The sequence below is a fragment of the Anguilla anguilla genome, chromosome 11, assembly GCF_013347855.1.
Source record: "Anguilla anguilla isolate fAngAng1 chromosome 11, fAngAng1.pri, whole genome shotgun sequence".
Classification (NCBI taxonomy): Eukaryota; Metazoa; Chordata; class Actinopteri; order Anguilliformes; family Anguillidae; genus Anguilla; species Anguilla anguilla.
The window spans coordinates 28135914-28157627 of record NC_049211.1 but is presented as its reverse complement, the minus strand read 5'-3'; the positions used below and the strand labels follow the sequence as shown (position 1 = coordinate 28157627).

General features: G+C 42.1%; 2 protein-coding genes across 2 annotated transcripts; one reads left to right on the top strand and one right to left on the bottom strand.

The window, feature by feature from the left end:
* Nucleotides 1–1481: 1481 nt before the first annotated feature.
* letmd1 (LETM1 domain containing 1) lies at nucleotides 1482–11134 on the bottom strand. The gene is made up of 9 exons (XM_035382908.1): nucleotides 10916–11134; nucleotides 9832–9986; nucleotides 9517–9632; nucleotides 9012–9094; nucleotides 7375–7561; nucleotides 6656–6757; nucleotides 5798–5950; nucleotides 4582–4678; nucleotides 1482–3705 (listed from the first exon to the last, which is right to left on the bottom strand). The coding sequence occupies exons 1-9, from the start codon at nucleotides 11032–11034 to the stop codon at nucleotides 3632–3634; spliced, it is 1086 nt and encodes a 361-aa protein (XP_035238799.1). The 5' UTR covers nucleotides 11035–11134; the 3' UTR covers nucleotides 1482–3631.
* Nucleotides 11135–13016: 1882 nt separating this feature from the next.
* On the top strand, nucleotides 13017–20739 carry zgc:56699 (uncharacterized protein LOC405758 homolog). The gene is made up of 8 exons (XM_035381194.1): nucleotides 13017–13118; nucleotides 13526–13667; nucleotides 15346–15452; nucleotides 16627–16753; nucleotides 17662–17745; nucleotides 18051–18117; nucleotides 18953–19023; nucleotides 20413–20739. Coding segments are annotated over exons 2-8 (540 nt in total). The 5' UTR covers nucleotides 13017–13118; nucleotides 13526–13585; the 3' UTR covers nucleotides 20415–20739.
* The last annotated feature ends 975 nt before the right edge of the window (nucleotides 20740–21714 follow it).

The following is a 21714-nucleotide window of genomic DNA, read 5'->3' as shown; positions in this document are numbered from 1 at the left end:
TTTTCACAAAGCAGGATTACCGAGTTAGCTGGATAACTGTGCTGAAGAAAACGCAGAACAGCTATTTTTTACTTCATGTTCCAGATTTGGGAGGGTTCCGGGTTTTACTGAGCACAGTTATCCAGCTAACTCGCTAATCCCGCTACATGATTTTCAGGGCCCATTATCTGTCCATCATGTCACACAGAACCCACCCCTTTTAAGGAATGATCTTTGTGACTGAACTTCAGGCCATCTACCGGATTATCCCACCCCCTCATTTTAATGCTAATGTCAATTTCTCTTCAAGATTGACAATCCCAAGAAGTTTTACATGAGTGTATGTGGTCCATCCATACTTGCACTCTTGGTGCAAACCAAGGCCATACTGGACTTCCACCTACGTGCAATGAATTATCTACGTTCAGTGCACTTCAGAAACAAGAAAAAAAAATGGGATCAAAACACTTTGTTGAACAAATCCATTTTTGCATAGTCACATTTTTATCTAGTGTCAGCCGAGACGCTACTTTAAATTTTTACCAGTTTATCTGACTTTTCTGGTATTTGCCCTCCTCTGGTCATATTGAGGTTGCTTATGCCGGAAGTTTACTGTGTGCGTGCAACATTAATGCCACCTAGTGTTGAATTTGTAGCCTCTTGCCAACTAGACTATATAACAATCAATATAGTGACAGAGTATACACTCAAGATATTCCTGAAAGAGTTAAAACACTTTATTTGTTACTCATACCTGTGTCTAAAAATGTGAAGAAAAAAAAAAGAAATTTTCTGAATTGGCCCTTTCCAAGCACAAAATAACTGCCTGTCAGTCTGTACATGTATATAGCAGGATTGTCCAATCTTATCCTAAAAGGGCTGGTGTGGGTACAGGTTTTTGTTCTAGACATGCAGCCCTACTGAAAAGTGTGTTGGTGTAGGCCCTTTACTCAAAACCAGGTTCTCAAGGGCTGAGAACTGCTGGTTTTCCATCCCCCCTTAACTGGGAGTCAACTGTTCAAAATAGTCTGGCCAATCAGTAGCACTAATTGTTCCGTAAATTACCTGGGAGAAAAGAAAAACAGGGCCGGATTTGGATTCGGGGACCAGATTTGAGTATCCATGGTGTAAGCCTGTATAGGAAGAAACCCACCACCTGCAGAATTCTCTAAAGATCAGGACTGATAATACGGGACTGACCGACTGCGCTGCATATTTTCTTTGCTGAAAAACTGGAACTACGCAGCCCTATTCAGCCCTGTACATTTTTCCAAGAAGCCATGCTCCTGATTTGAAAAAATTAGGCAGACACTAAAGCATCCCAATTAGTAAATGTGCTCCTAAATTTCCACACATCAATTTTCAGGAGCAAATTCCAGTAAAATGAGAGCACTGTAGAGGCCTGTTGTTTGTTTACATGGTTTAGTTTACTTCTGGTTTTTGTGAGTAGCCATTTTGTAACCCTGGGCAAGATCAGAAAAAAACAGGTAAGAGCAAGAACATAGGGGAAAAAACAATCATTTTATTTTGATACTTTTCCAAACTCTGGGGAGAGTTTTTTTCAGTGCAGGTAACATGAGATTGTGATGCCATAGGTCAAAACAACAAATGGGGTTCAATGTAATGTTTTAATTTAAAATGAAAACAATATTGGTTTTAGTCCCTGGTCACAACATACAACACTCATGCTAATACCTTAAATTGCAAACGTCTTCCTATGTAAAGTCTACTTCCCTATATGCAAGGCACTGGGATTTACAGCCAAACCTATCTAGCTACAGAAACTGCAAATACAAACACAGGCACATTTTTGGCATGGCCTTTTTAAGTAATATGTTTAATTGTTTCCAGAATTTAATGTAAATGTCTAAACTATGACAAACGGTACAACCCTACATTGGTCAGCTCTCTATATCCTGAAAGTGCTTATAAGAGGACTGAAAATAGCCCAAGTCACGTAGATATGACGAAGCAACAACTCCACATCTAACTTACAGTTCCGATATGAGCACGGGAATTTCGTAGTTCGTCTATTTGAGCGGGATTGGACTCAATCTTGATCCATGGCAAAGTGAATTAAAGGCTACTGCAAAAAAGTTGTATGAAAACGTATCTATTCTACCGCGTTGGACCAGTACGCCGGCTGTTTAGCGCGTCAAAGTAACGTTTCATTTCGAATGTCTGCAAACTACGTGGAATGGCGAAAACACAAAGTGCACAAAAAGCGTTTCGAAAATTGGAGCGAAAGACAAGGACACTACAGCGCCATTGCTTTTCCAATCCACTCCGCGTGCATTTGCGCCATGCAGTCCGTTACTTCTTTCACAAACACCCGGAGGCTGACTACACAAGAAATGCCACCAAATTAAGACAGCCATGTCTTTAAGTCCAGGTATCCGACCACACACACACACAAACGTTTTCCGGAATAGTTATCCAGTTTAACGTTAACAGGAGGTGATAAGTTATCAGTGCATCCAATGTGGATAAAAGGAACTCAACCAGCTTGAAAATTCCTAATTATTCTAGAGCGGTCGTTGTGACTGTGATACCGGCAGAAGCCTAAATCTGGACCAATGTTCTGTCCAGAAATTAAGGTCGCTAAGACTTCACAAACCGAATCACTGTACGCTTGAGTATTTCCCGGTTCGCAGTCTTCTGAAAGGAATATATAATATATGCGTATACTTGCACTGAAGTGCATTTTAACTTCAATTTTGCAGATACGTTATAAAAATTGACAATAATAAAAAACACAAAAGTCCATCTGCCAATCAAAGTCAAACAAAATTAAGGTATGATGAAGTGTAAAGCCTTGACTTCAATTTCAGATGCAACAGCAGTCGGACAGTGAGAAGTAAACTACCGCCAGTAGTACAGTGCTCTGGTTGGGACCTCTGTTCCTGGCTGCCTATGGACGGCTCCAGTCGCTTTTGATTGTGTAATTAACTGTTTATATTATTGGCCAAATCCTTTACTTCTGCTGACGTCTGCGAATGATAAAACAAAGATAACGTTTGTTCTTTGGGTCCTGAAGTCAAAACTTTTTTTTAAAGTACTTTGGCAGATGCAAGGGTTTTAAATGCAAAGAATGCAATCATGCCGGGGGAAACAACACGCACCCACCCAACCACCAACCACCACGCACATGCATGCACACACGCATGCCCGGAAAGGCGTCTGAAATCCCAAAGTTAAAGAGCCCGTTTTACCGCCTTAAAACATGTGAAGCTCGTTAGACTAAAACTGGCATCTCGGGCTCCCAGACCCCAGCAGAGACGGCACTGTAGACCCTCAGGGTAAATCCTCCAAACGGGCACATCCTAGAACAACGGGGTCAGGCGGTTGCGGGCGCAATACTGTTCACCTGGCTTTTCCTGCTGAGCGTCAAACATTCTTAAACCCCCTATTCCCCCTGTCCCTACTGTACAACCAGGCCCCTCCCCCTTCACACCCGACACACAGATATAAGCGGGAAAGTCCTAAGCCCGAGAAGCGTAAAAAAAGCCACTTTCTTTCCCTTCATTTTTCTTTCTTTAGTCAGCTGACCCAAATGAGGAAGCGCGTTTGGGTCGCCGTTCCTGAGCGGAGCGTTGGGAGGGTGCATCGAGTGCGCGGCTAGGCGGGAAGGAAAGGCGGGCTGCCACAGCGGTCAGTGGCGGAAGGACTTGTGGTAGTTCACAGACAGCAGGACCATGCTGTGCAGGAGCAGAGATGTTTCTGACTCTGAGAAACAGATAAAAGGGAGGGGAAAAGGAGGAGAAGAAGCCACGTGTCATGACAGTACTGCATAATACCAAGGCAACCACTTTATGACTGGATAAACCATATGGGAGTGCTCTATAAAAATACCAACAGGTCATGTGATTTTTGTCATAAAGAAAATAACAGTTTTTATACCTACACAGAATGTCTAAAAAAGGCTGTACTAGAACAGAGACCAAAATGACATTTACCAAATGTAATTTCAGTGAATTCTGTCACTAATTATATTTTTATTTAACCAAAAGGACAGTTTTCTTAGTATGTAACACTGCTCCAGCTGTGGGATGTGTACTACACTGCTCCAGCAGTGTGATGTGTGCTACACGGTTCCCGTTGTGAGATGTGTGATACACTGTTCCAGTTGTGTGATGTGTGTTACACTGTTCCAGTTGTGAGATGTGTGATACACTGTTCCAGTTGTGAGATGTGTGCTACACTGTTCCAGCAGTGTGATGTGTGCTACACTGTTCCAGCATGTGTGTAGTGCAATGTGTACTACACTGTTCTAGCAGTGTGATGTGTGCTACACTGTTCCAGCATGTGTGTAGTGCAATGTGTACTACACTGTTCCAGTTGTGAGATGTGTGATACACTGTTCCAGCTGTGTGCAGTGCAATGTGTGATACACTGTTCCAGTTGTGAGATGTGTGATACACTGTTCCTGCATGTGTGTAGTGCAATGTGTACTACACTGTTCCAGTTGTGAGATGTGTGATACACTGTTCCAGTTGAGATGTGTGCTACACTGTTCCAGCAGTGTGATGTGTGCTACACTGTTCCAGCTGTGTACTACACTGTTCCAGCTGTGTGCAGTGTGATGATTGGGAGAGGACTGACCTTTGAGGCGAGAGGTCAGTTGGAGCCACTGCATCAGCCAATCCCTGCACTGTTTAGCACTCAGACTGGGGGCGTGCAGACCTCTCAAGTAGCAGGCCTGGGAGAGACACCCAGAGAAAGCATGTGTGTACTGCACCCAACACACACACACAAACACACACACACACACACACACACACACACCCAACACACAGTGCTTGTCGATGCTCCGTGGCGAGTCTCCCTTTGTGCATCGTAATAAAACCTTTTCAACTGGAAATCAGTCGTCAGCGTGTTTCTTTGCCGGGCCCAACTTGGTTCCACAAAGGGAGAAGATTCCCAACACTGATATGCAAACTTGTTCATGATCCATACAATATTACATTAGTTAGAAATCCTTTAGTCTTTCTCTGTGCCATTTTCTATATCGTTCTTTTGCTCTACATTTGGTACTTCAATCATTCGTTAGTAGTCTAGTCGTTAGTAGCAGTAACGTTAATATTTTATAGATGTTCGTTGTCAAGATTTAGGTAGTTAGACTAGTTTTTATAATTGTACGTAGCATTTCCATAAGTCTTTTCAAATTGCAGTATTTTCCTATTTTAGCCAGGTCTGGCTGTTTTCTCATTTTAGGAGAGAGAGCTTGCTTGGGGTTCACTTGTTGGGTCTGTGGCTGTCAGAGTCAACAACGTCTTCTCAAATAGATATTACGATTGCTTCTCAGCTGGTCAGTTGGTTAATGTTAGTCTACTTTTCATGGTGGATCAAGACAGGCCAAAAGCTGGTGTTGTTGTACATTGTAATGAATGCATGATTTCAGTTCATTATTCAAATTGACCTATCCTGTGTTCATTTATTATTTAATCTTAAGACCTAATATAGAGTTGGTTTTGACTTGTTGGTTGATTCTACCAGGTTACGGTTTGACTAACCTATCAACAAATTTGGTGATTTCATTGACTGTCATTTCCTATAATAATTATTAATTAATTAAATCACATAAAATATATTTTAAATGCAGACAAAGTGAGGCGTTTTAGTACACAATAGTGCTTGTGTTCAGTTTTCAGTGATCATCTAAACAAGTGAAAAGATGGATTCAGAAAATAAAATTTTGACTTAATCCTTACTTCCCCGACAACTCATATATACAAGCACACATTCACACACGCACCCAAAACACACACGCACGCACAATACACACACACACACAGGTGGGATGAAGGCACTTTCTGACCTGCCGGAGCTCTGTGTCACTCAGCTGGAGCACGCCCAGACTGTTCAGCGCACGGTCCAATTGCAGAAGCTCTATGGCGTGGCCGTTCAGCCGATGGCGAATCAGGAAGGCTGGGAGGCGGGGCGTCAGGAAGAGCTGGGTGCTCAGCAGCCTCTGAGAGGGAGAGTACGGGAGGAAAAGGGAAGGGGAAAAGGGAGAAAGAGAGAGAGAGGGAGAAAGAGAGGGCAAGGAAATGGTCATTTGGAGTACTAGATCTTCTGTTGAGTTGAAAAGACGTCAATATTACATTTTTAGATGCATCTGAGCATTAAATATGCCTCATATAAACAAACTGGTTTGTTAGACAGCTTCTGTAACAGCTATAGGATCCAGTCCTAAAAGAACTGTGAGATCCAGTCAATTAACAGCTTTAGTGGTCGAGCAAAGATGGTGTCAGCTGTAATGTTCACGCTGTAATGGTACTTTTATGAAAACAAAAGGCAGTTTGGGTTTTTATATAAATGAATAATGTCATTCCAGACACCAGTCAGCATAGACATTGAAAACACACCCTTGCACTGTAACTTCTACAATTAAATTGTGCACTTGATGAATCTAAGTAATGTTGAGCCACAGTCATGGTAATGTCAGTGTTTAATGCAACACCACTAGCTCACAGACCGTTCCTCGTTCGTGTGGAATTTCCATTTACAATATTCCTGTTCCTGGTGATAACCTGACCAATCGATTACTGTAGTGTACAGTTATGAGTGTGAACTGTTGCTTGGCTGCTAAAGGCTTTTCACGAGAAACGGTACAGATGGAGCTGCGAGGGAAACCACGCCTCCCCCCCCCCCACCCCATTGGTTGCTGGCTGACCATGTGATTCGCGTCAAGCCTCTTCATTCCCAGGGGCGGTCTGGAGAAGAGGGGGCGCACCGCTTGCATATCCATCACGCTGGGGTGTGCACCATTCTGTACCTGCGGGAAACCACGATTACCAGGGGACATTATTTGGGCTGAACCAAAATTACATTACCCCATCTGTGGTTAGTTCAACCTTCAGCTGACGAGCTGCTCACCAAAATAAATGACCGTTGTTTGCTTCCGGCATACTATTTGTTGTCGTCTTCGGTTCTTTATGCATAATTACAAAAAAATGATGATCTTGACTGCAGAGAGTCTTTAAGGATGACCACAGTTATACAAATACTAAAGGGGCCCTAGCTGGCCTGACTACCTCCTTAATGCCCAGGTCTACGTCTACCATCTTAATGCACAGGTCCAAGGCTACCACCTTAATGCACAGGTCTACGTCTACCACCTTAACGCACAGGTCTAAGTCTACCACCTTAATGCACAGGTATAACTGACTCTGCAAACTAATGCAGTGGTCTATCTGAGTCTACCTCCTTATTGCACAGGTCTAGTTGACTCTGCAAGCTTACTGCACTGGTGTAGTTGACTCTACAAGCTTACGGCAGTGGTCTAGCCGACTCTACAAGCTTACGGCAGTGGTCAGTGTTAGTCTACCTCCTTATTGAACAAGTCTAGATGAATTGACAAGCTGACTGCCGTGGTCCAGCTGAGTCCATCACCTTATTGCACAGGTCCAGGAGCTGGCTCTGCTGGCGCTGGTTTTGGATACGTGGCACTTTCCTGACCAGCCCGTTTAGGACCCCTGCGTGGTGCTGGCACCTCTGGTCGTGGTACACTCCCTGGAACTCAACCTGCTTCTGGGGGGTCCAGAAATGGCGAATAAGGACCTGTCGTGGGAAAAAGTACCTGAGAGAGAGAGAGAGAGAGAGAGAGAGCCTTGTACTGTCTTACACACAAAGAACACAATGTTTACTTTACAACCTGACAGTTTCCCTAACCAGGAATATCAGTATTAAGCTTAAACATGTATTAAGCCAAGAGCACCTGCACTTTGTATTTATGTTATTTAAAATGCATGCGTGATAAAACCAGTCTGCTCCTTTATGAAATCTGATGAGAAAATAATTCACTTGATCCACATTTGGTACAAAGAGGAAGAACTGTGGTGTCCTGACCCAAGCTATTCATTTCTCTTGGCTTTAATATTTATGATTAAAGTTGCATTTGCTGTGGTAAAACTGATAGTGTACATTTTATTGCATTAAATATTACATATTTCTAGACAAATATTGCATAACAAATTTTTTTCACCTTGTTTCTGTCATTTTAAACCATAGTTTCACTGTTAAAAGGAAGGCAACTATGGAGCACTGTGGGCTGAAATATAGGAATCAATCCACCAAAACTATTTAAGCCTTACTGTATGGGACATCTGTATGTTTGTCTATGTCCTGTATGAATTCGTATTTTGTAGCAAAGACAAATGTAGCGTAGTATAATGTGTAAGGAACTGGTTTTGTAACCTAAAGGTCACAGGTTCGATTTCCGGGTTGAACACTGCTGTTGTACCCTTGAACAAGGTAATTAACCTGCATTGCATCAGTATATATCCAGCAGTATAAATGCATGCAACGTAAATGCTAGGTTAAAAAAAGTTGTGCAAGTTGCTCTGGATAAGAGCATCTGCTAAATGCCTGTAATGTAATGTCACATAAATTACAGCATCTAACTTAAACAGTGGAAACCACTTTCTGGGGGAAAATTTGGGAAGTACAGGAGACAGCTGAGTGACATATCAATACCTGTGGCACTGTCTATGGTCTCTGGGGAAAAGAGCACTTTACAATTGAAAAGATGCCATATGACAAGCAAACCACTTTCTGTATATCATGGAGGCGGTGGCAAAACATACAAGATAAGGAAAGTTATGCAAATTATGTAACTGACTGCTACATGACCATATAAAATGTTAAATATGCAGACTGAAGTCTGATGTTGAACTATCCTGCCATATGCTTGTCATGAGGTTGGACAGGGACACTGACAAAGACTGAAATATGCAGGAAATTAAATCAAACAAACATAGCCCTCCAAAATTTTGTTCGTAACCTCAATAACGATTAACTGTATAAACGGCACAGGTAATAAGCAATATTGTGATGTTATAGGGTAGTTTCATATCTATAGATTCTGGGGCCCTTGGAGTCTCTTGGACTCATAAATTCCAGTAAGCACCAAAATACTGTGGCCAAAAACTCCCCACTCAACACACATACAGGAAGCTAAAACATGGACACAAATGGATCTTTCTGCAAGACAATGATATCCACTACTCACTGCTTGTAACACTACTCACATGAGGACAAAGACCAGGTAGTTTGCAAAGGGAGGGATGGAGATCAGCATCAGAGGAATGGCTTTGATCAGGTCTCTGCGAAACTGGAAAGAACGAGAATTTGGTTTTTCTTTTCCTGTACATTATGTTGGGGTTGAATGTATGTATTGAATGTATTGCATAGACAGGTTCAATTCCCAGGTTGGACACTGTCATTGTACTCTTGACCAAGGTACTTAACCTGCATTGCTTAAGTATATATCCAGCTGTATAAATGGTTGCAAAGTAAATGCTACGTAAAAGTTGTGTAAGTCGCTCTGGATAAGAGTGTCTGCTAAATTCCTGTAATGTAACTTTCAGTACTCCTGGACTCCACCTGCTCTTGTAACAAATAAGCCACTCAAGAATGTAGAGACAGTGTAGTGTAGCGACTGAGGAACAGTGCTGGTAACTCAGAGGTTGCAGGTTTGATTCCTGGGTGGGGTGCTGCCTAAGTACCCTGAGCAAGTTACGCAGACGGACTGACCTCTCTGAGCTTCTCCATGTCACGGTAGGGCAGCTCATGGACTTTCAAGTTGGCGTGGTGCATCTTTAGCTTAATGTTCTTGACCTCCGAGGCATCGCGGAGGAGGAATTGAATCCCTAATACGGGGAGGGTTAGGGTCAAAGATCAGCCTCCATTAATATACAAAACAGAAATGCTGCAAACGCTACAGCACTGCACCTTGCCACCCCCACACACCCAAAAAACAGCACAGCATCTCACAGTATCACAGTAGCAGTTCATATCCTTGAGGTAATGGCATAGTGGACAGGTAATAGACAGGGGCCAGCTTCTCACCTGTCGTAAAAGTATGGTGCAGAATGTAAAAGCGAGGGAACCGTCGCTTCAAGAAGCTCTCATATTTCTCATTGGCCCACTTCAGCCGGGAAACCACTCGACTCCCAAGCCCTAGCCTGGCCTTGGAGGGGGAGTACAGTCTACAGACGGTCAGGCTGTAAATATGAGAAAAACCGAGAAAGCAACATTACAACAGTCATTCGGCCATATTGATGTTTTTATTACAAACCTTGTTGTCACCTGCCGAATCACTTCTGTGGAATGTATGGCCAGTGAATAGCAATAGCTTAGGGTCAGGTAATCACTTTTTCAGATGAATAGTCTTCACTTACTTTCCACTGGCACTTGAAAAATGAAAACACTAGGTCTGGATGGGCTCACCGTTGCCACACATCTTGCTTCAAACAAAAATAACGTCCATATGTAATTGTAATTGAAATGTAATTGTAGTCATGTAATTGTGGCGGACATGTTGCTTGGCAAAGCGAAATAACTTTAGAACCCGGCATTTGCATTCCAGAATGGCTTTCACATTACAACCAATCTATCTGACCTTGAATGAAACCGCCAAATGAACCTAAAACACATATGATAATTACCTACGTCTTTATATGAATCACTAAGTCTATAACAACATTTAAAAATGACAAAGTTACTTTCGTTATCTCGTTTAATTTAGCAACTAACTTCGTAGGTAGCTACCGTAGGTGAAGTTAGGTCACAAGCTAACTTATGGCTATAGATAGCAATCGATCCTTGAGTACAGTCGCTAGCTAATGTTCAGACTTCAACATCAACATCACTGGAAGGTAACGGTAACTCACTGTCTAACGTTTAGTCGATGCTGTTCGAACGAAGAGCAGCAATTTCTTACTGCCCTAGGTACTTATTTATTGACACGATACTGGCTAGCTAAAGTACTAACGTTAGTTATTAACTCAGCTAATTTAAATGACATGGGTAGCTAGCTGCAACGTTACTGCTCGTGTTGATCGTAAGCAATCGTTAGCTAAATGTAAAGCTATCTGCAACCGGACGCACAAATAAAATGTGTCCAAAGCTTTGCAATGTCAGGGTTTAATACCTTATTCGTGACGATGCCAGCATTGGGGTGCATAGCCTAGCAGTGACCCCATTAGATCGCCTTTGGCACAAAAACACCAGCGCCGAACCTCGGCACACTCCGGGCCAGGACAGCGCCATTTTTATACGGTTCGTCCGCTCCGCTGCCGATGCAGCTGTGGAGGGGCACAACTCTGTTCCGTGATCACGAGCAACTGTCACTGCGCCTTCTTCTTCTTCTTCTTTGCAGTTTTTTGGCGATTATATTGGTGCATTTCCGCCACCTACTGACCTGGAGTGTGACCCAATGACAGCTGTGACTACTCCCCCCATAATAATAATAATAATAATAATAATAATAATAATAATAAATAAATACATAAATAAATAAACAAATAAATAAACTGAAGTTTAAAAAATCTGAATATATATATAAAAAAAATAAACTGTCACTGCTCTTCTTCTATTGTGTTTATTTGGGCCTCATAATCAGCAAGAAATATGCATTACTACCACCTGCTGTGCTGGAGTGTAGAGCAGATTGGGTCTGTTGTCCAATCCCCAAACCTGTTTCTAATAGGAATTGCAATACAGCCCTATAAACCCAGCTTGAGCCTTCCCCCTCACTCTATGAGGGGTGGAAGTAACAAAATTAAATTGAATGCAGAATAAATTAAATTGCAATTAAACATTTATTAAAGAAACTGCAATCAAATAAAATATTGCATCAAATATAATGCAATTAAATAATGTATTACAATACTCTCAAATTAAATAATTCCTCAGTGATAAAATAAAATTGACGGTGCACTGCAATTCCAATTGTCACTTTTATTAGTTCACTGCTGCTTTCACAACCTTGTTTATCTGCTGCTGAACTAATTTAACTAATACCCACGTGTCAGCTATGACAGATATGGGATCAGAGGTTCTTTCACTAACATATGAACCTCTATTTGGGTGTGAAAAAACACACAGGATTCCTGGATATTTCTGCAAAATGTTGATCATTTTCTTCCTTTCTCACCCACAAACTTCCAAATGTATACAAATGGCTCAATGCTCCAAAATTTGTGGATTTACATCAGAGGAGAGAGACATTTGAGAGTGAATTCGAGATGTTTGTTGATAAATAGACTCTTTGATTTCTGAGCTCACCAATGCTCTCTTCTTAATAATGTTTCGAACAGTTGTTTTGGTTAGCCTAAGGTTTGGCCTCTCTGTCTCTGTCTCAGCCTCACAATGACTTCCTTGACTTTCAGTGGCAAAACTCATGCTGACAAATGGCGATAACAGACTTAAAAAGCAATCAAAAGGCTAGAATCGAAACTAAACCCCTCAAAAAATGTTGGGAAATTTGTGTTTGGTCGATCATATCTCTGTTGTCACTGTATTATTACCATTGTATGTTATATCATTGGAAAGCCTGTTCATTTCCCTTTCAAATGATGTCCCATTTGTAAGGATCATGCATTTGTGGGATGAACAGCACAGCTGATTATGTGGGTGGGGTCCCAAGTGAAATGTGGCAAATTTCCCTGCCAATGTCAGTGTATTCTCCTGTTGGTATTGACTCTATTGTTTTGAGTAGTTTGGGGGATTGGATGATTTAACTCTCTATCAGCAACAAGGAACAAACAAGACATACTGGTAATTTTACGCTTTATTCATTGAACAAACAATCAGGAACCTCAGTAGCGGGTAGAAAAACCATATGCCGCTACAACAGCCTGGCACCACCTCCTCATGCTGGTCACCAGCCTGGTCATGTGTTGCTGTGGGATGATATTCCATTCCTCAACCAGGATTCATCACAGGTCAGCCAACGTGGTTGCGTTGATCACTCTAGCACGTACAGCACGCCTGAGCTGCTCCCACAAGTGTTCAATTGGGTTGAGGTCTGGGCTGTTGGCAGGCCATTCCATTCAACCACGCTGGCTGACCTGCAACGAATCCAAGCATAGTTTCTCCTGAACATTTTTTCCATTGAGTTCAACAGGAAAATTAATCAGGAGAAACAATGCAACCAGGTCGCAGCTCTCTCTTTCAACGGGTTTGATACAAACTATTTAACTCCTCTACCGGCAGCCAATTACATATTTAAAAGAAGTCACGTGATTAAGAGGCCACTCATCTATAAAACGACCACCACTCCAAGGTGGTTTTTTTCGTTGCTTTGTCCCAGATTGAAGGTGGTCGGGTATATTTGTGGCCTTGTGGAAAAGGTATTCTTTTTTATGTATCTATGGATAGATGGTCAGCTAACCATCATAGCAATGTCGTTCATGAGGCTAGGGTCAAAGTTTATAAGTTGTGCATGAGCAAGTATTCTAGACACATGGCAGTTGAAAGGCGCAGTTGGCTAACAGTTTAATGAAACGGGTCACTGAAACCGCTAGCCAGCCGGGTGGCTAACTTGTAGTCCAAAATAGCGATAAGCGCAGAAGAACTAAACGGCGTTCAATCATTTTGGATAGTAACACAGTCGTTTTAGTTTCATGCGAGAGCGAGTTGTTTCTCACACACCGGAGTGTGTTCACAATCAGATGGGCTGCCGGACTTGTAATTTATTTATTGGCATTCGGAAAAGTTCTGTTAAATACTGAAATGTAATATTTTCTTCCGTTGCCAGCTATCCCAGCGACAGGAAATCTAGCTGGCCCACGAGTGAGTGTGCGATTTTCCTACAGAGATGACTACATTTAAACTGGGATCCAGCTGTTCTCCAGCAAAGTGCACCAGTGTTTCCGTGCGCCGCGTCGAAGAGGAAGATGGTGAGAATTTAAACTTTTTAATAATTTGCTGCATCCAAAAAGTTTGTGCACCCCTTATTTTGTGCAAGTCATTTTCTAGCATACATAATTTGAATGGGTTTAAGTAATTGTTATATTGTGAATAAATACTAATGTTTATGTACAGATTCTGGAAACGTAACCTTGTACAAACTGTTTTGTAATTGAAGTGTATTACTGTTATTTTTTGAAACCAAGGAACCGTTGTAAAGCCTGAAAATTACCTGAGATTTCTGTCTAAAAAACTTAATTGTGCACAAAATCTGTATGGGTCAGGAAAAAACGGACTTACTGAAAAGTCTAAAACTCCAGAAAGTGAATAACCACTTTAACCAAATTTCCCCAGCGAGTTTTGAACGTTGCGGTGTGAGTGAACATTTTTTCCCCCCGAATCACAATGACTGCTGGCACACCCAGTAGTGATTTGGGTGAATTTTTTGACTTTCTGTATAATCAGACTATTTCATAAACTTTGATGGCCAATTTCAAAATCCAAAATCATTAGTATTGTACCGATTTCAATAATGATTGAATAGAGCAATCCGTCTGCTGTGTCTACTTCCCACTCTCCGTAGATACCTGTTAAACGTATTCGCATTCCCATATTTGTTTGATGCCACTACTGTTTGTTAACCTGTAGTTTCACAGCATTCTTAATGCCACTTGTCAGTAGGATGTTTCTGATAACACTTAGTCAGAAAACATTTTGTTTTAGGAAAGGGATATAAAGCTGGTGCTGTAATTGTAATTGACCTGCCATGCTTTTACCTGTTATGTGTCTGTGGAACTACAAGTTTTACTTTGCAAAGAACAAAATTCCTACACTGAGTATTTTAATAAATTGGACTGATGTCTTGTCAATAGTGTATAGCCCACAAGATAGTTTAATGGGAAGAAGGCATTTGGTTTTGAAGGAATTTAGTCATTTGTAAAATATTGACCTAAACTTTGGAACCATAAGTTTATTAACAAAGCAAATGCTTTATAGTATGAAACATGCCAAGTAAAGTCATAATGCAGTGTTCAGGCGTCCGCTTCATACCCCTTTCCCAGAACAAAATTTAACGAGGTGGCAGATGACAAAATGGTCACTGTTACTTCTGTTGGCATGTCTGCTCCCTTTGCTAGACTTTGATGGTCTTTGCTGGCCCGTTGTACTTCCACATCCCCAGCAGGTCTGTCCTACATCAACGTTCATGCATAACAGCTGACTACATCGACCCAACGGTCGTCACTTCTGTGTTTTGGCCGCTTCCCTTTAGCTCCTGGTAGGCCGTCAACCACCCCCCCCCCTTAGATCAATTCACAGCTCCCACAGAGTCTGTCCCAGTTCAGGTCAACATCCAGACATGCTCGGGCAGATTAACCAAAATTCCTTAGTTTCCATTCTCAAATTCCTACATCTTGGCTGGAAAGAAATGCAATACAGTTGCATTACAATATATTGAATGTTTGCCACCTCCCCAAAAGATCTTATTGAAAAGGTGACTACTTTAACTGAGCAAGGTGTGCTTGGTTCAGTTTTGCCAAGGTATGACCCAGCTAAGTCGTTTAAAAAAATATTATTTTTTTTAAAAACTGAACTGTGGTTGGAGAATCAATGAACTGTGTTCATTCCAGTGGAATGGAGTAAACTGACTTGCCTCGTCCATCTCCCCAGATGTCGAAGATGACACTGATCCGGACAGACTGGTTCCGTGCCCGTTTGACAAGAACCATCAGATCCGTGCTTGTCGCTTTCCCTACCACTACATCAAGTGTCAGAAGGTTGGCATCCAGGGGTGGGGTGGTGCGGTGTGGGGCTGGGCTGGGCGGTGGGTCACTTATCAGCACAGGCTGAATTCCAGACTCTTCAGCCTGCATCTAAACTCTCTGAACAGTCGGGCAGAGCTAGGAAAATGCGAGTTTCAGCTAGCACAACATGGCACTTTGAAGTTGCAGTCTCTTCACATTGGCCTTGTTTTAATTAGCCCTTTCATTTTATTTATGTTTGTTAGGGACAATACACTTTGATCAACATTGCTATTCTTTAATGTCAATGTACCAGATTTAGCCAACTGGGTAATTTCCATCGGCTATCCCTGGGCAGGCTGATGGTAACACATTGGTAACAACACATTCCAGATAAGAAGTCCAAAACCACATTAAAAGCACATGAGAACAGCCACACAGATTGTAATTGGGCATTACACAGCAGCATAAACACAGCAGCCGACTCATTCAAAGAACCAAATGGTGCACATAAGGCAGCCAAATACAGCACCAAACTGGTGCATGTTGAGGGTACTAAAGCATGAAAACCTTCAAAGCAGCACAATACTATGCATCATGTTTAGATGCGAAGACTCCACAATAATGCACAACACGTGTGCTGTTTAGCACTGACTTGACAGATGTAAGACATTAGCCAATACCGACAGCATGTATAGACGTCATGTTGACACTTAATTATCCAATAACCACATTCTTAAACTTCTGGTGAATGCTCATGTTTTTCAGGTCCCTCAGGGCTGCTGGCAGTGTTCCCAATAAGTGATGCCCTAAAAGAACGCCGATTGGCTAAAAGCACTTTTCCTTTATGGTGTTTTGCAGTTGCCTCTTGTGGAAGCCCTAGCGTACTCGTTTTACTCACTGCCAGCAGTCGGAGCAAAGCCATTAAGGGTTTTAAACTGAACCTGTATCTGCAGATGTTAGAATTTTAATTGATTCCAGAAAGTAATTAATCAAAGTTCTGTTATACACTTAATCTTGCTTGCACTTGATAAGAGTGCCTGTTAAATTGGTGTTCATGGGGATATAGCTTGTTTGAATGGTGAACTTGTTACTGTTTAACCTTTTTGTGGGGTGGGGGAGGTCTTATTTCCAGTCTGAAGAGTACTGTAATGTACAGAATCAGGATTTCATGCATCTGAGAGTTCTCTTTCCTTGCCTTTTTCCTCAGAACCACCCGAAATTGGCTCAGGAGCTCAAGACGTGCCCGTTCAACGCACGCCACCTGATGCCCGCGGCAGAACTGTCGCGCCACATTGCCAACTGCGCAAACAGAAGCTCTGTCAACACCGAAGACTGTGAGAGACAGGCCTGGGGAATGAATGAGCGACCGGGGGAATGAATGAGCGACCAAGCGAGTGAATTGCAGGCTTCTTTGCCCTTTTGTCTTGACCCCCTGCCAGAAACCCCCCTGCCCCTTCTCCTTAAAGAAAAAGCAGAAAATGTTCTGATCACATAAACCATGCAGGTTTAACCCTGCTCTTAAACAAACATTTGCTGGCCTTAGAGGTGACTAACTCTAAAGGAATCCCAGACTAAGGCATTTAGAATATGATTTATCTTGCTGCTCAGTCTTCCTTCTTAACCAGGGGCAGGGGCAGACACCCAGAGGTAGTAGAATGGCGAGGTCTGGTTTGCTTGTAGGGTCTGGTCTTGTAGATGTAACCAGATTTGTCCCTTTAGTTGCCTGATAGGCTAGGCCCAAGGTTTTGAATTTAATGTGAGTTCATGTTTGCAGCCAGTGGAGGGAGATGAGGGGAGTTGATAGAGCAGCTATTCAGTTTCTCATGTAGTTCTGTGTTCTGGTAGCTTAACCTCCCTCTGAACACTGTGTTCAATCCTGCTAGGCTGAGAACATGCTTAACGTGCTACATGGTCTCAATCGCTGAGGTATGGCTCTGGTATGGGAGGGCTTTCTGTCACTTGGGATGAGTGCTTCATTGAGTTGTCTTAATTATGAAATATATTTAAAGTCTGCATGAGGCCAACTTACAACATACACTGTCTGTGATGAGAACTGGCAGCTGACATAACGTTTTTCACAAAACACATACTTGTCTGCGCTCTCCAGAAGTGACAATGGAGGATGCTTGTGTACCCCAAATTGAATAAAAAAGGGGAAGATTATAAGACTGCATTTCACACAGTCTTGTTTGCCTGTCATACAGGATCTGTGTACTTGTCTGATTTTTAACTCTGTTGGCAGTGGGCAGCAGTGAGGTCCAGAGCAAGTGGCATGTTCCAGTGAGCACCTGGGAAAACTCAGAGTGCAGTGAAGACTGGGATAAAGGTGAGGACCGATTTCAGACTGGTAATGGTGAGCACAGTTTCACCAGGTACTCTGCCATCCTCTCCTTTTCTCAATAACTGCTGGTTCTGGGTGGGAACAAGTTTCTGATGCTTCCAAATGTCCGTGGCACTGGATTTCTTTCTCAGGTCATGTAGCTTAGTTCAGTGGAATGTCTTGACTTCATTGTTCGGCAGAACTGCAAGCGCTAAGAGTGTAGAAGATTCATGAAGTGACATCACATGAAGCCAACGAGTATTCCAGTCTTTGAACCGTGGCTGAAGTGCCTGTTGGTCTTTTTCCTGCAGAGATTGAAGCAAGTCCTACTGCCCCCTTCATCTGGGGGACGTCCACCTCTGCGCTCAACCAGGACAGGTAACAGCTCTTTGTTGCTGTAGACTAAGAGTGGAGAAAATTCAGGAATTGACTGTAAACTCATTTAAAAAATGGAGACGACAGTGATGACAATCACGTTTTGATGAAAAAACGACGAAAGTGGCCCCTAAATTAGCTTGTGAGAAAGATAAGGTTCGCTTATTTGTTTTATTGTGGTTCAGGGGTTTCTGATTCAAACCAGGTCTGGCCTCTTACCTTTTTCCAGTGCAGTGTTGTCAGGGTGGTGTATGATATTCATGTGCCATGTGCTTAAGTTGAGCATGTCTGTCTGCTAGATCAGTGGTTCTCAACCTCGGTCCTGGGGGCCCACTGTGTATGCTGGTTTTTGTTCCAACCACAATTGCAATCTCAGAATTTTCTTTTTCTTAATTAGGTGTTTCATGTTAAGAGGAATTATTTACCCTCTTAAGCCACATTGTCAGAAATTGCTATGCCTGGCATGAAGAATAATATCCCATTGTGTTATTGTGTTGCTTTTTAAGTGATTGCGAACAATCACTTAAAGATGCAACTTTTTTAACAGATCAAATTAACAAGGGGAATTAATAGGCTCCTAATTAGGTTGCTGAACACATGAATTCCCCTTGTTAATTTGATCTGTTAAAAAAGTTGCATCTTTAAGTGATTGTTCGCGATCACTTAAAAAGCAACACAACACAAACAACTAATTAAGAAAAATGAACCGCTTGTTAAAATTCTGAGATTGCAATTGTGATTGGAATGAAAACCAGCATACGCAGTGGGCCCCCAGGACCGAGGTTGAGAACCACTGTGCTAGGTATCGCCTAATTTTATGATTGTTTTCCAACTTCAGGACGGAGACCAGGACCACAAACAGTCTCCCCCCTGGCCTGCGTGCTCCTACCACACTGCCGTGGAAGAACTGTGAGTACCATTTCTCTGTAAAGTGTCTTTGTGGCAGTTCTCCATGAAACGCTATATAAAATGAATTGAATTGAGCTGAAAATACGCTGGTTTGTGTGCTCGTGAGACCTGGGACAGTAGGGAGGGGAGAGTGGGGCAGTCCTGGCTGGCCCTTGTGATTGGTCCTGTGTTCACTAAAGCTCCTCATATTTTCAAACAAATTCAAATGGAACTTTATATTTAAAAAAATAAATAAATAAAATAGACCAGAGTTTACACATTTCAACACTGGTATTTTTATTTATTTTTTTCATACGATGGATATCGGTGGACATCACCGTGTGGGTAGCCTTAAAGGCTACCCAAAAATGAGAACAAATATGCCTAGAACACATTTCAAACAGGCTTCAAACTAAATTTTGCTGGATTAGTGTAGATGTACACTCTTTAAAACAAATTGTACTTGCACTAATAAGATTAGTGCCAAGTCAACCTTGTGTGTAAGCTTTAGGACTGCTTGTGGCAGGCAACATTTCTAAAATCCAGCATTTAATCAAACCTTTTTGAGTGAAGCCACATTAAGGCAAAGACTGAATCGTTGCACCTCTGCAAGGCTCCCATCACTGTCTGATACATGACACTGGCCATTAGATGGCAGTAATGCAGTGCATCTTTCTCATTGAAGAATGCCCAGCATTCAACATTAGAGATCACAAAGAATAATTCTGTTTTCGTTCCAGGAGTTTTTATTTTTATTTTTATAGCGACCATGTGCCTCAGGGTCTAGTTTTGTGGCAGCTGTCCTTACAGTGGGAAAACAAGTGTGGCTTCAAGTAGGACTACTGTGTAGGTCGCCTGGGCATTGGGGATTGTAGGATAGTGTTTCTAGTCCACCAAATATAAACATACTTGGGTTGCAACGATGAGTTGCATCCCTCATTTTATATTGTTTGTTCTTTCTTTTTTTTAACTTTGTGGAAATTTTGGGTGGGTTTCGTATGAAAAGGCCAACCGTTACATACAGGGGGAAGGAAGCAGTTGCAACAACTCAAACGGGAATAAGTGGCGCTTCATGAATCCATAATTCAAATATCCCAGGATTTTAGCTCTTGTGTATATTGTTAAATCTGTAGTGATAAATCGTAAGAATGACATTGTGAATAATGGAAGGCATCGGTTGCGCTGCTTTCCGAAGGCTCCCCGTGTTCTCAGTCCTCCTTCGTGCTCCACAGACTAGCATGCCACGCCTTCCTTTCGGCCCGAGGTGGCGGAGGCGACCGTGACCGGTTGCAATTTTAACACGTTCGTCTCTGGGGGCGGTCTGCTCTGATGGAACCCCTCTGGTGTGATGTTGATCTCATTCTCCACACAGGAAGGGCTATATTGTTTTTCCTTTTTTTCTTCCTGCAGAAAGCAAGACGTCACTCCGTTTTTGTGTCGAAGCGCGGGCACGCACGCGAGAACATCACATGGCATTCCCGGAGCGCATTTTGAGGCGGAAGACCACGGTTTTTTTAAACGTACACAAGCATTCACATTGTTCAATTTTAGCGATGCTAGTTTAGGGTTTAGCGTTTGTTTTAAAGTTGTGCTTCCAATCTTTCTTTTAAATTGCCTAGATTAGTTGTGGTATTGGTTTCTTTGTGGTATTAGTCACTAATTCCATTCTCTTGCCTCATTGATTTAAGCGAATTGAATTTGTGATTTAAATAAAGGGAGATTTTGGGAATTTAAACAGCTTGGTGTAGAATTGAGCACTTCTGTGGCGTAAGTATTTTTCCATAATTTTGTCCCTCATTTTGGCGCATTTTTGCGAATGTAGTGGATTTTGTGAAGCACAGATGGATATGCTGTAGACAAGTACAGAGCTTAAATACAGGTGTTGTGATGGGATTTCGTGCTTTAGCCTTACCCCTGGAAGGGGTATCTTCACAATAGCATTGGATAAATGGGGACACCAAGGGGCAATACTGCTTGTGCACAAAAGAAATGAATATGCACCCCCCCCCCCCCCCCTTCTTATTAGTCAGGAAATGCAGATTAAGACCTGAAATGTCAACCAGAGGCAGAGATCTTGGAAATGACAAACACTCTCATCCAGATCTGTAGCACTGATAGCTAATGCATCAACAGAAACTAGGGTCCACAGAGACCCTATTTCAAGAAATTTAACCATTTCATTGCATCTGTGAAGGCTCACTGGACACCCCCCAAGTGTGCACAGATGTTGATGTGTGACTTCTGTCCCTTTCTAAAAGAACAAGCCAGTAGTTAGTGTTCATATCAATTGATGGCGAAAGGGCCAGAATTTCTTTCTTATCGAGCTTAAGTTTTGACCGGCAAGGCTGAAATTGCTATGTAGTTGCTATGTATCAGATGGAGGTTGCTGTCAGGGAATCTATTCACATCCAGTGATTGGTGCCTGGCTTACTACAGTGTCTTGTAGTTTCCATAATTACACTGACTGTCTGCTAGTCAGTGTCTTTCCAATCAAGGGAGTGCTAAGTGGCAGAAAGTCAAATTGATGGGTCTGAAGCGTAATGGTGCCTAACAGTTCTTCCTGGGGGATGTTGGTCAGAACTTAAGATTAAAAAAAAAAAAAAAAAAAAAAAAAAAAAATTTAATTTATTTTAGAAATGTCACTGAAATGCCAAATGAATCCCTTCATGCTATCGCTATATAATCGTGCTGTTGAATTTATTGCTTTTACTA